We start from the raw sequence: 12,983 nt of genomic DNA on the forward strand, positions 1-12,983 counted from the left end.
CTTACCCCTACTTTTTTCAGAATCTCGAACAGCTTGCACCATTTTATATTGTCGAACGCTTTTTCCAGGTCGACAAATCCTATGAACGTGTCTTGATTTTTCTTTAGCCTTGCTTCCATTATTAGCCGTAGCGTCAGAATTGCCCCTCTCGTGCCTTTACTTTTCCTAAAGCCAAACTCATCGTCACCTAGCACATTCTCAATTTTCTTTTCCATTCTTCTGTATATTATTCTTGTAAGCAGCTTCGATGCAAGATCTGTTAAGCTGATTGTGCGATAATTCTCGCACTTGTCAGCTCTTGCCGTCTTCGGAATTGTGTGGATGATGCTTTTCCGAAAGTCAGATGGTATGTCGCCAGACTCATATATTCTACACACCAACGTGAATAGTCGTTTTGTTGCCACTTCCCCTATAGAAGCCTCGAGTTGCAGCTGAGCCTTGGAGAAAACTGACAGGTTTGTGTTATACAAAGTATACACACTCCAAAAAAGGAATTATCCGGATGGGAAGGAAATGGACAGGTGTGTTACATGTACACACAAATTATTACACTTTCAGAAAAACTGGATGATTTATTTAAGGGAAAGTCCTTCAGAAACTGAGCAAGTCAATAACACGTTGGTCCACTTCTGACCATTATGCAAGCAGTTATTCGGCTTGACATCGATTGACGGATTTGTTGACTCCTCTCTAACATACTGCGTGGTGTTTGTTTGTTCTAAGTCGTGTCTCCCTACCACCGCTCTGAGCGTATTTTTTAGGGAATTGACTAGTTTGAACCTGGGACCTGTTGCTGGTAAGGAGACGCCAGACCACACATGACATGTGAAATAACGTCGAGAAAGTAGTTAAGTTTACCACTGGAATTTTTATTCTACTCACAAAACATTGTTTACAAATTGGACTATTGATAAAACGAAATATTTTAGTACAGGATCATAAAAACCAACTGCGTTCAACAAAAATGTGAACGAATATTCTCTGAATGGGTTCCAAGTTTTGCAATGGATCGAAGGATGACGTATGCCATATCACATCTATAATCTACGTTTAAATTTTATAAAAGAGAAAACTATCAAAATGGTCTACAGTGACCCTCAGTTGTCTTTAATTACTTATTTAACTTGTCGTAAATTACAGTGGCTGATGTGGCTTCTCAATAATTATATAACAGAAAAATCATCGCGTTTCGGATTTTAACTTCAAGTAGCAAATGTGAATACCATGAGCTTTAATTGACGAGCGACACTAGTATTCCGCAAAAAGGGGTGTAACAGATGAGACTTCAGCAGTTCTGAGTGAAGCCTTATGCGCTTTCATGCGGCATTGCGATCGTTCATTACCTTGTCGGTGGTTATTCAGCGTCAGGGGGCGGCGGGCGACGCAGCTACACACACCTAGCCATCTCGGTAGCAACTCTTCCAACTTCTCTTTACTACTATTTACCGAAGTTGGTTTAAGAAAAGCTATCTGGCTGTGTTTTCAACTGACCAATCAGGGTCTCAATGTTAACCTTAAGCTCCGCCTATAAAAATTCTGTCTATCCAATAAGAAACGTTATACTTTTCGTGGTGGGGCAATGTTTTTAATATTTGCAACGTAACAGAGACGCGTATAGTCTCACGCTAAAACTTGCAGCTGGTATGGCCGTTTTAGTGTTAACGTATGATCTATACTGTTCTTCTGGAGGACTCTATCTTTTAACATGGGCTGGGGGTGGTCTTGGCGGTCGGCTGGCGACGTGGGTGTCCGTCCCTTATCGTAGGGCGTCCTAGCCTACACGACTCTGCTCTCGGCTTCTGTTCTCGTTCCTCCCCTCGGAACTGCTTCTGTTTCACGGTGTGAAGGTATGACATGCATTTAGGCTTTCTTGTGTTAGTCTGTGTTATTCGATTTGCTCACTCGATGATCGTATTACTTCGGTTTCTTTAATGTCAGGATTTATTCGGAGCTATGTGACATACTGCAGGATTTGCTATCATGTTAGGGTTTTCATGGAAGGTGTTGGATTTGCCTGACACCTTACACCTCCTGCGGGAAATCGTGCCAAATTTTGTCCAATATGTGCGTTAGATCGTCAGAATCCCGAGCTGGACGTTGCAGGTCAAGGTAGGGCTGGAAAGTAGAAGAAAAGCAATAGAAACTCTGGCCTCGTGCAGTCGGACTGACCGAGTACATCAAAAAAGTTCAAAGAAAGGCAGCACGTTTTTTATTATAGCGAAATATGGGAGTGTTACAGAAATGATACAAGATTTGGGCTGGGAATCATTGCGAAATGGTTTCGATGGAATCTTCTCACGAAATTCCAATCACCAACTTTCTCCTCCGAATGCGAAAGTATTTTGTTGACACTGACCTACATAGGGAGGAACGATCATCACGATAAAATATGGGAAATCCGAGGTCGAAAGGAAAGATATAGGTGTTCATTCTTTCCACGCGCTATACGAGATTAGAATGTTAGAGAAATGTGAAGGTGGCTCGATGAACCCTCTGCCAGGCACTTAAATCACTTAAATGTGATTTCCAGAGCATCCGTGTAGATGTAGATCTTGCTGAAATGTAAGCTCAGGATGACTTGCCATGAAGACCAACAAAACGGGGCGTACAACATCGTTGACGTTCTGCTGTGTTGAATGAGTAACCCGATTGATGACCTACCAAAGACTTCATATTATGAAAAGAAATTGAGGGGAGGGGGGCATTCAGGTTAGTATTCCCCAAGCTATCCGGCGTATCTCTACAGCTTCAGCCTGAAATCTCATTGACTGGAGTAGAATTGTCTTCAGTGATGAGTCCCATTTCGAACTGAGCCCTGATGATCATCGAAGACGTGTCTGGAGACAGCACTTACAGCGATGGGATACCAGCTTGATTGTCGCCCGCCGTATGGCGCGACAGCCAGGAGTGAGCTCCCGCGGTGGCATTTCTTTTCATAGCGGGGATCCTTTGCTTGTCATCCGTGACACACTTGTAGCACAACGGTATGTCTACGCCCCCGTTTGTTGCCCACTATGGCAAGCCACTCTGGACTTACATTTAAGCAAGATAATACCCGTGGGCCACACACGGCGAGAGCTTCTACTTCTTGTCTTAGTGCCTGCCAAAACCTACCGCGTCCAGCAAGGTTGCCGGTTGTCTACCCAACTGAGAATGTTGGGAGCTTTATGGACAGGGCTCTACAACCAGCTCGGGATTCTGAAGATCTAAGGCGCAAACTGCATAGAATGTGGCACGATCTAGGTCAGTTGGACCTCCAAAAACTCCGTCAGTCTATGCCAAGCATAATGGCCACAGGTGGATCAACACGTTATTGAGTTATTAAGTTTCCCGGCCGGGTCAGGGTTTTTTAAAAAAATTGTGAAACTCTTTCTGTTGAATAAACCATCCATTTTTCTGGAATTGTAAATATTAGTTTTTCTGTACATGTACATCACAATTACCGATTTCCATCACATTCGAATAATTTCTTCGTGATCCGTCTTATGTTTTGTCTCAGAGTGTATTTTCCTCTCAGCTGTGGTTTTTGTTCTGATGTTCAAACTATAGTGTGCTCGATTTGGTAAGCACGATTATTGTTGCAGTAGCACTGAGGAGAGGCTTAAAATTTAAAAAAAAAGAGACTTTTTAAGGGATTAGGAGGAAGTTCATAATACAGTGGAAACTATAAACCATGAAATATCGAGTTTTCCAGTAGAAGGGAATATAACACGTCAAAGAAAGAATGCAATAGAGAAGAAAACTGCCAGAATACTGGAATCTCATGTAGTCTTTGTGGATATGTAGAATACCTATGATACGACACTACAAAACAGTCTCTAGACATGAAGGCTAATGGCGTGGCAACTACTTACATTAAAGTAGTTAAATAGTTCGAAGCGAACTGCGTGAATATTGTCAATCTAGGAAATTCTGCCGGCCGGTGTGGCTGAGCGGTTCTAGGCGCTTCAGTCTGGAACCGCGCGACCGCTAAGGTTGCAGGTTCGAATCCTGCCTCGGGCATGGATGTGTGTGATGTCCTTAGGTTAGTTAGGTTTAAGTAGTTCTAAGTTCTAGGGGACTGATGACCTGAGATGTTAAGTCCCATAGTGCTCAGAGCCATTTTTTTTTTTTAGGAAATGCAGGAGTCTTGTGTTAGAAAAAGGCGCCTCGATGCTATTTAAAATCTATGTGGTATAAGCACTTGAAGGCAGGAGGAGCAAATGTGAGGACATGGGAATCCCCGTAGTTGACGGAAAATTGAACATTCTTTTCTTGACTGATGACTAAAACAGAAGACCAAGATGATGCTGAATACACGTTTCAGAAGTTAAAAGATGAATATAAAAAATGGGGCCTCACAATCAGTCTGCCGAAAACAATAACTGAAGGCTGGTAACAATACCATAGCGAATCTGGAGGTTGGAGCCAGTAAGATCACGGGTTATAAGTGTTTCATGTACCTGGGGATTATGATATCATCAAACGGAAGATGTGAATATATCACAAAAAATTAAATAGGGCAGGGCTATAGGGCCCTGCGACAACTGAAGTCGGTCCTTTGGAATAACAAAATAACAGAAAGTCCCAAAGAGATGATACATCTTTCGTTGTTGAAACCATTCCCACTTACGGAGCACAAAATCGGAAATAAACAACCGTCAGAAAAACAAGTTGCCTGCGCTAGAGGTGGACTTTTGGGGGTGACATTGAGGGAACTCAAAGCTGGACCGTCTGCTAAACACCAACATGAGAGAGGCTATGGGTGTCGATAAATCAGTAACAGACTCCATAGAGAGGAAGCGCTTAAAATGGTATGGGCATCTAGAAAGGATAGACGATAGCCGATGGCCAAAGAAAGAGTGGCCTTGGGACCCCAAGGAAACAAGAAAGAGTGGGCCATCTCGGAGAAGCTGGAGCCGAGATGTCCGGGACCCGACAGATGCGTAAGGACGGCAAGGAGACTGGCAGGATAGCAGGAACTGGAATACACGAAATGGAGAAGCGGCGTAAACCGTAGAGTATTTGCAATGTGATGATAAAGAGGTACTTACAGTTAATCCTCAGAGGCGATCGTAAGTACAAGTAAGGTTGATAAAAGGGTGAAAAAAATTTACGGGTCTCAATGGGTAAGTAGTAGAAACAGCAGTACAGAAATGAAATCAAGGGAAAGTGCAAGAAAGCAAAGTCCCGCTAGTGAACTGAAAAGTACTTAATGACTTTAATCGATGCCAGCGTTACCGAAAGATCCGCCGCAAACGTATCAGACATATAATAAGGATAAATGAGGATCAAATTCGTAAACGTTCAAGCTAACGTAAAATTTACTTTCTCCTAAGAATGCCGCGGTAGTTGCTTCAATAAAGGCATGGACAACTATCTTTCCCAGTTTCGCCCACCAACTCGTCTCTAACGAACTCAGGAGAAATTAACTTTTAAATCGTTAGATATAACCATTTGATAATTTCGTTAACCCATGTGCTAGCAGAATGGACCTCTTTTACCTTTATTGAAATAGTTCCCTTCATAATACAGTTCATCATAATTTATTTTCTAAATTTCGCTGTATTTATTGCCACAATTTTGTATTTTTATACATGAAAGATCGCTAAAAAGGATTGTTAAATTTTTATAATGTCCTGGTTTCCGTACCCTTCGAAAAGATAAGAAAATTAGTAACTACATTACGTTTCCTACAAGGAAGTAGGGAGGAAGGAAGATTAGGATTTTACGTACCGTCGACGCCGAAGTCATTGGAAATGGTATACAAACTCGAATTGGGTAAGAAACAATACCGACATTGATCTTAGGTGATATTCGCAAACAAAAGAAAACAAAAACTGGAGCCACTGTGCTACCTCATTCAGTGTTCCAGCATGAAATTAATTTCTTTTTGAAATGTATACATAGTGATTGGAAAATACTAGAACTGCTTTCCGGGCGGGAAGACGTGCCGGTCCCCGGAATCCGCCCGGTGGATCAGTGTCGAGGTCCGGTGTGCCGGCCAGCCGGCGGATGGTTTCTAAGGCGGTTTTCCATCTGCCTCGATGATTGCGGGCTGCTTCCCCGTATTCCTTCTCAGTTACAGTATGTCGGCGATTGCTGTGCAAACACTTTCTCCACGTACACGTTCACCATACATACTCTACCAGGTAAACATTGGTGTTACACTCGTCTGATGTAAGACATTCTCTGGGGGGTTAACTGGGGGCCGAACCGCACAATAACCCTGGGTTCGGTGTGGGGCGGCGGTGGGGTGGGTGGACTGCTGTAGCCTGTTGTGGGTTTGTGAACCACTGAGGGCTACGGCGGGAGCCAAGCCTCTCCGTCGTTTCTGGGTCCCCAGTTCCATACAATACAATATAAGGTTACGTTCTGGATTGTATACAGATTCATTGGTACAAATGTCCACATAATAAATGTAGGGCCTAATAGCGTTTTTAAGTGTATCCTGCTTACTTGTAAGTAGCCCGACGACGTCGCCGAAGTGTGTTCCTCTGTGGCTAATACATGAATTTTTACTTACTGTCGGTGCATAATATTCTAGTTTTTCACGAAATTCTTTTTGAAACCGAACATAAAATGTAAACTATTGATGGCTCTTACATATGCCTTTTAAGTAGAACTCGGTCAAACGTAGACGATCCACATCTGTCGAAGAAATTATCACGTCGCGGATCTTAAAATGTGACAGATTTCCTCCTGAGTATTGCGTCACACAGGCTAGATGGGTGGTTACGAGAGCAGGTCCTTCTCCTGCGGGACACATCCATCACTGTACGTCACGCCAGTTCTGCTGGCCTGTGCCCACGGGGACCCTGACCCAACGCTGCCCCGCGCTTACTTTTCGACACGGAGCATTAATCGACCGTCACAAATGGCCGCAACAAAAACTATCTGGTTTAGCCATATTTCGGCTCTAGTAAGCGGCCTTTCACCAACGCAAGAGGTCTGCGATGTGACGATACCGACTTCTCTCGACGGACCGCGGCATCGTTTGGGTTCGGTTTGCTGTAACGCTGGGGTGGGCCCCCAGCCTGACTGATAATGCTCTTTACAGGCACAACACCTGAAAGATACAAATTTCGCACATCCAGCAAAAGCTGCTTATTATTTTATTTTATTTTCCTGTCCCAAATATAGCGGCTACCTTTCCAAGAGTCATGGTGCAATTCCTCCAGTATTTCAGTAAATGTTTACACATTCGTTTCTGCAATGTTTAACTGCAGTCCATTCAAACAAATACCGCTCATCGCGTCTTTCACACGACGCCCAGGAAGTGGCGGTTAGTTTCCCATTACGAATAAAGTTATTTTTGGAAGCAGAATTTTACGTGCTCAGTCCTTAGAGTGGTCCGAAATTAACGTGGTGCGATATTTGTTCTACCGTGTTTATCATCAGGGACAGGAAGACTAACCAGTACTATAACTACGACTCTCATGCCACGCTGCCCCTTTTGTCTGCTACCGCCATCCAACAGCGCTGGTTAGTCGCTGCTGGAGTACTATTTATTCTTCACGTTGATCTGCCCCTGTTCGTATACATCGACAAAATGAATAGCGCACTGGGGTTAGTTGTGACCGCTCTATCGTATGAGCACGCAAAATTCCGTTTTAAAAATTATTTTCTTGGTACTGCAAAACAAATTGACACTTCCATTGACAGTCGGCTTCGCATGAAACATGTGATGAGCAGTAATTGTTTGGGTGAACAGCAGTTGTAAATTGCAAATAGCTGCCGAAGCATGAGAGAAAATTTGCTTGACTACTTTTGGGAGAGACATCAATTATGCAGGGTGTTGGCAGTATAAGTGCACATATTTCTGTTGATGACTGAGGACAGTGTACTGTATAACGTTACATCAGTATTTACTTCATTTGCAGACTAATAATTATAGCTACTACGAGTAGTGTTTTTTTTAGGTCGGTTAGTATCGCCAATTACACCTGGCACAAGGAAGCTATTAATGTTTATTTACCTTTGGCCCGCATGGCAGAATCTGGAATGTGGACACGTGGAGACAAAACAAGATAAATGGTTCAAATGGCTCTGAGCATTATGGGACTTAACATCTGAGGTCATCAGTCCCCTAGTACTTAGAACTACTTAAACCTAACCAACCTACATCCATGCCCGAGGCAGGATTCGAACCTGCGACCGTAACAGTCGCACGGCTCCGGACTGAAGCACCTAGAGCTGTTCGGCCATCGCGGCTGGCAAAACAAGATAGTCTTTGCTGATGCATGTAGTCCGCTTCGTGCCTCAGTTACGACTGTGCAGAAGATATGAATAGTAAACTGTGTGACGTGTTTGACGCAGAAAAAAGAAAAAGAAAAAAACTCTACCAGCAGGGTGAAGTGGTTACATATTAAGGTATCAAGTATCACTACATAGTGTTAGATGGTTAGGTATAGACATACTGTGATAACTGGTACCTTAACATGTTCCATTCCTGAGTGCTTTGGTTTTTTTTCTGCGTCTAACAGTCTCCCCTGAAACGCGTCACTTAATTTACTACCTGATATTTTCTGCACAGTCGTAACTGCACCACGCAGCGGACTTGCTCTGAGTACTACGGCACTCATTACTGCCCCAGAAGTTAGAACTACTTAAACCTAACTAAGCTAAGGACATCACACACATCCATGCCCGAGGCGGGATTCGAGCCTGCGACCGTAGCGGTCACGTGGTTCCAGACTGTATGACCTAGAACCGCTCGGCCACACGCCCGGCCCACGAAGCGGACTACGCGTGTCAGTACAGAGAATCAGTATCCACACTCCAGTACTTTACCTGCTGCCTATGTAGTAAGTGTAATTGGCCGTACTGACTGACCTAATATTTGCACCCTATGTCGTGGTCTGTCTCCCCTAGACGTTTGACGCAAAGGCTGACTGAGCCTGAGACTTGTCACAGTCATCGTCGTCAGTTCGTAATGAGCTCTAACTGGACATTTCGGCGCTTTGCAGACGTGGCACAAGGGTGCGGCGAGGGCTGCGCAGCGGTGGGCGGAGCGCTGCCTGATGCTGACCCACGACGACATGCAGGGCCGCTGGGTCAACAACTACGGCTCCTGTGGCCAGAACATCTTCATCTCCACGCAGCAGGTTCCCTGGTAAGGCCGCAGCGTGGCACTGCTTTTAACCCTCAGACACTGATCGTGATAAGACTCAACAATAACATAAAAGCTACTTGCACTCTGTAGCACTCATTTTGTTTACTCGCACTTCCGCCATAGAACCTCATCATCAAGTATAAATTAGTAACCTTTTTTCTATTTATTGGAGCCTTCGATGACGTTATTGTGCTGATTTTGTACTAATCGCTAGAATTTAATGTGATTATTACGTAAGCCACGACTCATATACACTATTCAGGTACCTGTCAAAAGCTTCAATAACCACTTTTCGCAGCGTGCGGACCGCTGCGAGACGTCCAGGAAGAGAGTCACTGAAATGCTGGAAGGTACTGACAAGGATGCGGAGTCATGTCGATTCCAGTGCTGTGGCCAGCTGCTCTAGGTTTCTTGGTTGAGAATCCAGGGCGCCGACAGTCGAGTAGGGGCGGTCCAACACATTCTCGACTCGGTTGAAATCGCAGGAGTTTGGTGGCCAGAGGACTGCGGAAATCTCACCCTGATGCTCTTCGAACGATGCACGCACGCTGCAAACTGTGTGACACATTGCGTTGTCTCGCAGGTAGATGCCATCCTGTAGAGGAAAAACTAACTGAATGTAGGGGTGGACATGGCCCCCAAAGGCAGATACATACATGTTTCGATCCATTGTACCTTGTCGAATGATTAGATCACCCAGGAAAAAATTCACCAGATCAAAAAAATGCCCTCCTCCGACCTAGACCCATCCGGCGATTGCTTTCTGTTCGACGGAGCATGAAACGTGATTAATATGAATAGACCACCAGAGTGGACCTCCAGTTGCAGTATTGGGGCGCAAAATCCAACCACCTTCGACGGTGAACAGTAGTAATCCGTGGTGCATGAAACAGGCGCCTGCTGTGGCATCCCATACACAGCAATGTACTCTGAACTGCCGCTGAGGAAATACTTTTAGCAGTCCTTCAGCCCTTTGGTTCATCTGGGCGGTCAGTTGCTCTACAGTTGTACGTGTGTTCGCCCGTACATATCACGATAGCCACATAGGGGCCGGCGCCGGTATGGGTAGCGCCATTTTACCACGCACAGTATACACCCAAAAAAAAGTGCTCTCTCCTCGAAGGAATCATCCGAATGGGATGGAAATCGGTAGATGTGAGGTACATGTAAAGACAAACAAATGATTACACTTTCAGAAAGATTGGAAGCTTTATTCAAGAGAAAGAGCTTCACAAATTGATCACGTTAATAACGTGTTTGTTCACCTCTGGCCCTTACGCAAGCAGTTACTCGACTTGGCGTTGACTGACAGAGCTGCTGGATGCTCTCCTGAAAGATATCGCGCCCATTGCTGTCCAACTGACGGGTTAGATCATCAAACTCCCGAGCTTTCGCCCTACCCATTATACTACAAACGTTCTCAACTGAGGACGGATCCAGCGACCTTGCTGGCCAAGATAGGGTGTGAAAAATTCGAAGACAAGCAGTAGAAACTCTCGCCGTATGCAGTCAGGCATTATCTTGCTCAAATATAAGCCATAAAAACCAATAAACCGGGGCATAGAATATCGTCGACGTGCCGCTGTTCTGTAAGGGTGCCGAAGATAACAACCAAAGGGGTCCTTCTATGAAAAGAAATGTCACCCCATACTACCAGTCCTGGCTGTCAGACCATCTGGCGGACGACAGTCAGGCTTTTCTCCCAGTGCTGTCCGTGGCGTCTCGAGACTCGTCTTTGGTCTGGAATCTCATTGACTGGAGTAGAACTGTCTTCAGTGACAGTAGCCAGCAAAGATGGGCCTGAACAAATCCCGACAGCGGTAGGATACCAGCATGAGTGTCTCCCGCCACATGGCCAGTCAGTCAGGCGTGAAGATCTGCGGTGTCATTCCTTTTCTTACCAGGACTCCATGGTTGTCATCCGCGACACCTTTACAGCACAGCCGTTTGTGTGAAGCCATCCTGGGCTTACATTCCTGCAAGATACTGCCAGGTCGCACAGGGCGAGAGTTTCTGCTGCTTGTCTTCGTGTTTGCCAAAGCCTACCTTGGCTAGAGAAGTCATAGGATCTCTTTCCCATTGTAGCATTATGGGCAGAGCCCTCCAACCACCTCGTTTTTTCGTTATTTTTTTTTTTTTTTTTTTTTTTGACGGTCTAGCGCACCAACTGGACAAATGCATATCCAACAATTTTATCAATCAATGTAGAGATGAATAACTGTTTTCATAAGGGCCAGAGGCTGAACAACGCGTGAGCGTCTTTCTCAGTTTGTGAAGCTCTTACTCTTGAATAAATCACACACCGTTTTTCAAACTGTAATCATTTGTTGTCTGCACGTATACATCACATCTACCGATTTCCGTCCCATTCGAATAATTCTTTCATCGTTCATCATTTTCTTTGTCTTATATTGTATTTTAACCACGGCGGCACGTGAACAGTTTACAAACAGCCGTTTCGGAAATGTTTCCACCCTTGGCCCGAAAGACAGTGATCGTGCTTTTTGGACGTCAGATAAGTCAGTCCGTTTCTGCATTACGGGAACGGCTACACTGTTATCCGCGTTCTCCCGACACACTTTACATACCCTCCACTACTGGCGCTGCCTCATGCCGTCTGTGAGAGGTTATTGCACGTTGCAGTCGAACATGGGCGGTAGTCATACTAACGTGACGGGACTGTGTAATAACTTTAACATGAAATCTAATGCATGTTCATTTCATCAGCGATAAGTTGTACAGACTGTAATAATATTACTGACGCTTGTTCTCTTTAGACAACATCCTTTATATGTTTGAGGCAGCTTACCGATTGGACCCACGAAATTTACGTTTCAGTAACTTGTTGTCTCTAATGAGAACCAAAGTGACTCTTTTTGGATGGTACTTGGCGTCGAGTGAAAAAATCCACTGGCCAAGAGCGTACCCATAATCTGAACTAGACGAGATAGGAGCTCATCTTAATTTTGTGGAAGGAGAGAGGTGTAGGGAATGGACCACAATTTCTAAAAAATAAAAGCAAAACTACTGAAGTAATGAAACGTCCTGACTGATTAAAACTGTGTGCCGAACCGAGACTCGAACTCGGACCTTTGCCTTTCGCCAGCAAGTGCTCTACCAACTAAGCTACCCAAGCACGACTCGTGACCCGTCCTCACAGCTTCAGTTCTGCCAGTACCTCGTCTCCTACCTTCCAGACTTCACAAAAGCTCTTCTGCGGACCTTGCAGAACTAGCACTCTGGAAACATCCTCTAGGCTTTGACTAAGCCATGTCTCCCCATGTCCTTTCTTCCACGAGTGCTAGTTCTGCAAGGTTCGCAGAAGAGCTTCTGTGAAGTTTGGAAGGTAGGAGACGAAGTACTGGCAGAATTGAAGCTGTGATGACGGGTCCTGAGTCGTGCTTGGTAACTCAGTTGGTAAAGCACTTGCCAGCGAAAGGCCAAGGCTCCGAGTGCAAGTCTCGGTCGGGCACACAGTTTTAATCTGTTAGGAAGTTTCATATCAGCGCACACTACGCTGCAGAGTGAAAATCTCATTCTCATACTGAAGTAATATTAATCACTAACTCATACCACAATGTTAGTTACACCTATTATTTATTAAAGGAGTCTATAGTTTGTATGAGAATTGCACGCACTGCTGTGCTCTCGATCAGACAATGTTCAGTTAAAATATGAATACTTACCACATATACATCTTTTTCGTTTTCGACACTGGCAGGTAACACCACAAAAAGTATTGCAAACTCAAGATACAGCCATACTGGAAACATTTAAACACCATTATCACCTGGTATTTTCAGCTTCAAGGAGAACAGCGACGAACGGAATGGCTCTTCGTACACTTGCTGCTTGTCGGTATACATTAGATATTTTCATTTCCTTCAGA

General features: G+C 44.6%; 1 protein-coding gene across 1 annotated transcript in view; it reads left to right on the plus strand.

Moving 5' to 3' along the window:
• LOC126322126 (cysteine-rich secretory protein 2-like) overlaps window positions 1-12,983 on the plus strand; it is a 247,661-nt gene that overhangs the window by 210,502 nt on the left and 24,176 nt on the right. The window contains exon 5 of the mRNA XM_049994259.1: window positions 8,949-9,094. Coding sequence (XP_049850216.1) covers window positions 8,949-9,094 — 146 coding nt within the window. The remainder of the gene's footprint in view (window positions 1-8,948; window positions 9,095-12,983) is intronic.

This window comes from Schistocerca gregaria, chromosome 2 (assembly GCF_023897955.1).
Source record: "Schistocerca gregaria isolate iqSchGreg1 chromosome 2, iqSchGreg1.2, whole genome shotgun sequence".
NCBI classification, from domain to species: Eukaryota; Metazoa; Arthropoda; class Insecta; order Orthoptera; family Acrididae; genus Schistocerca; species Schistocerca gregaria.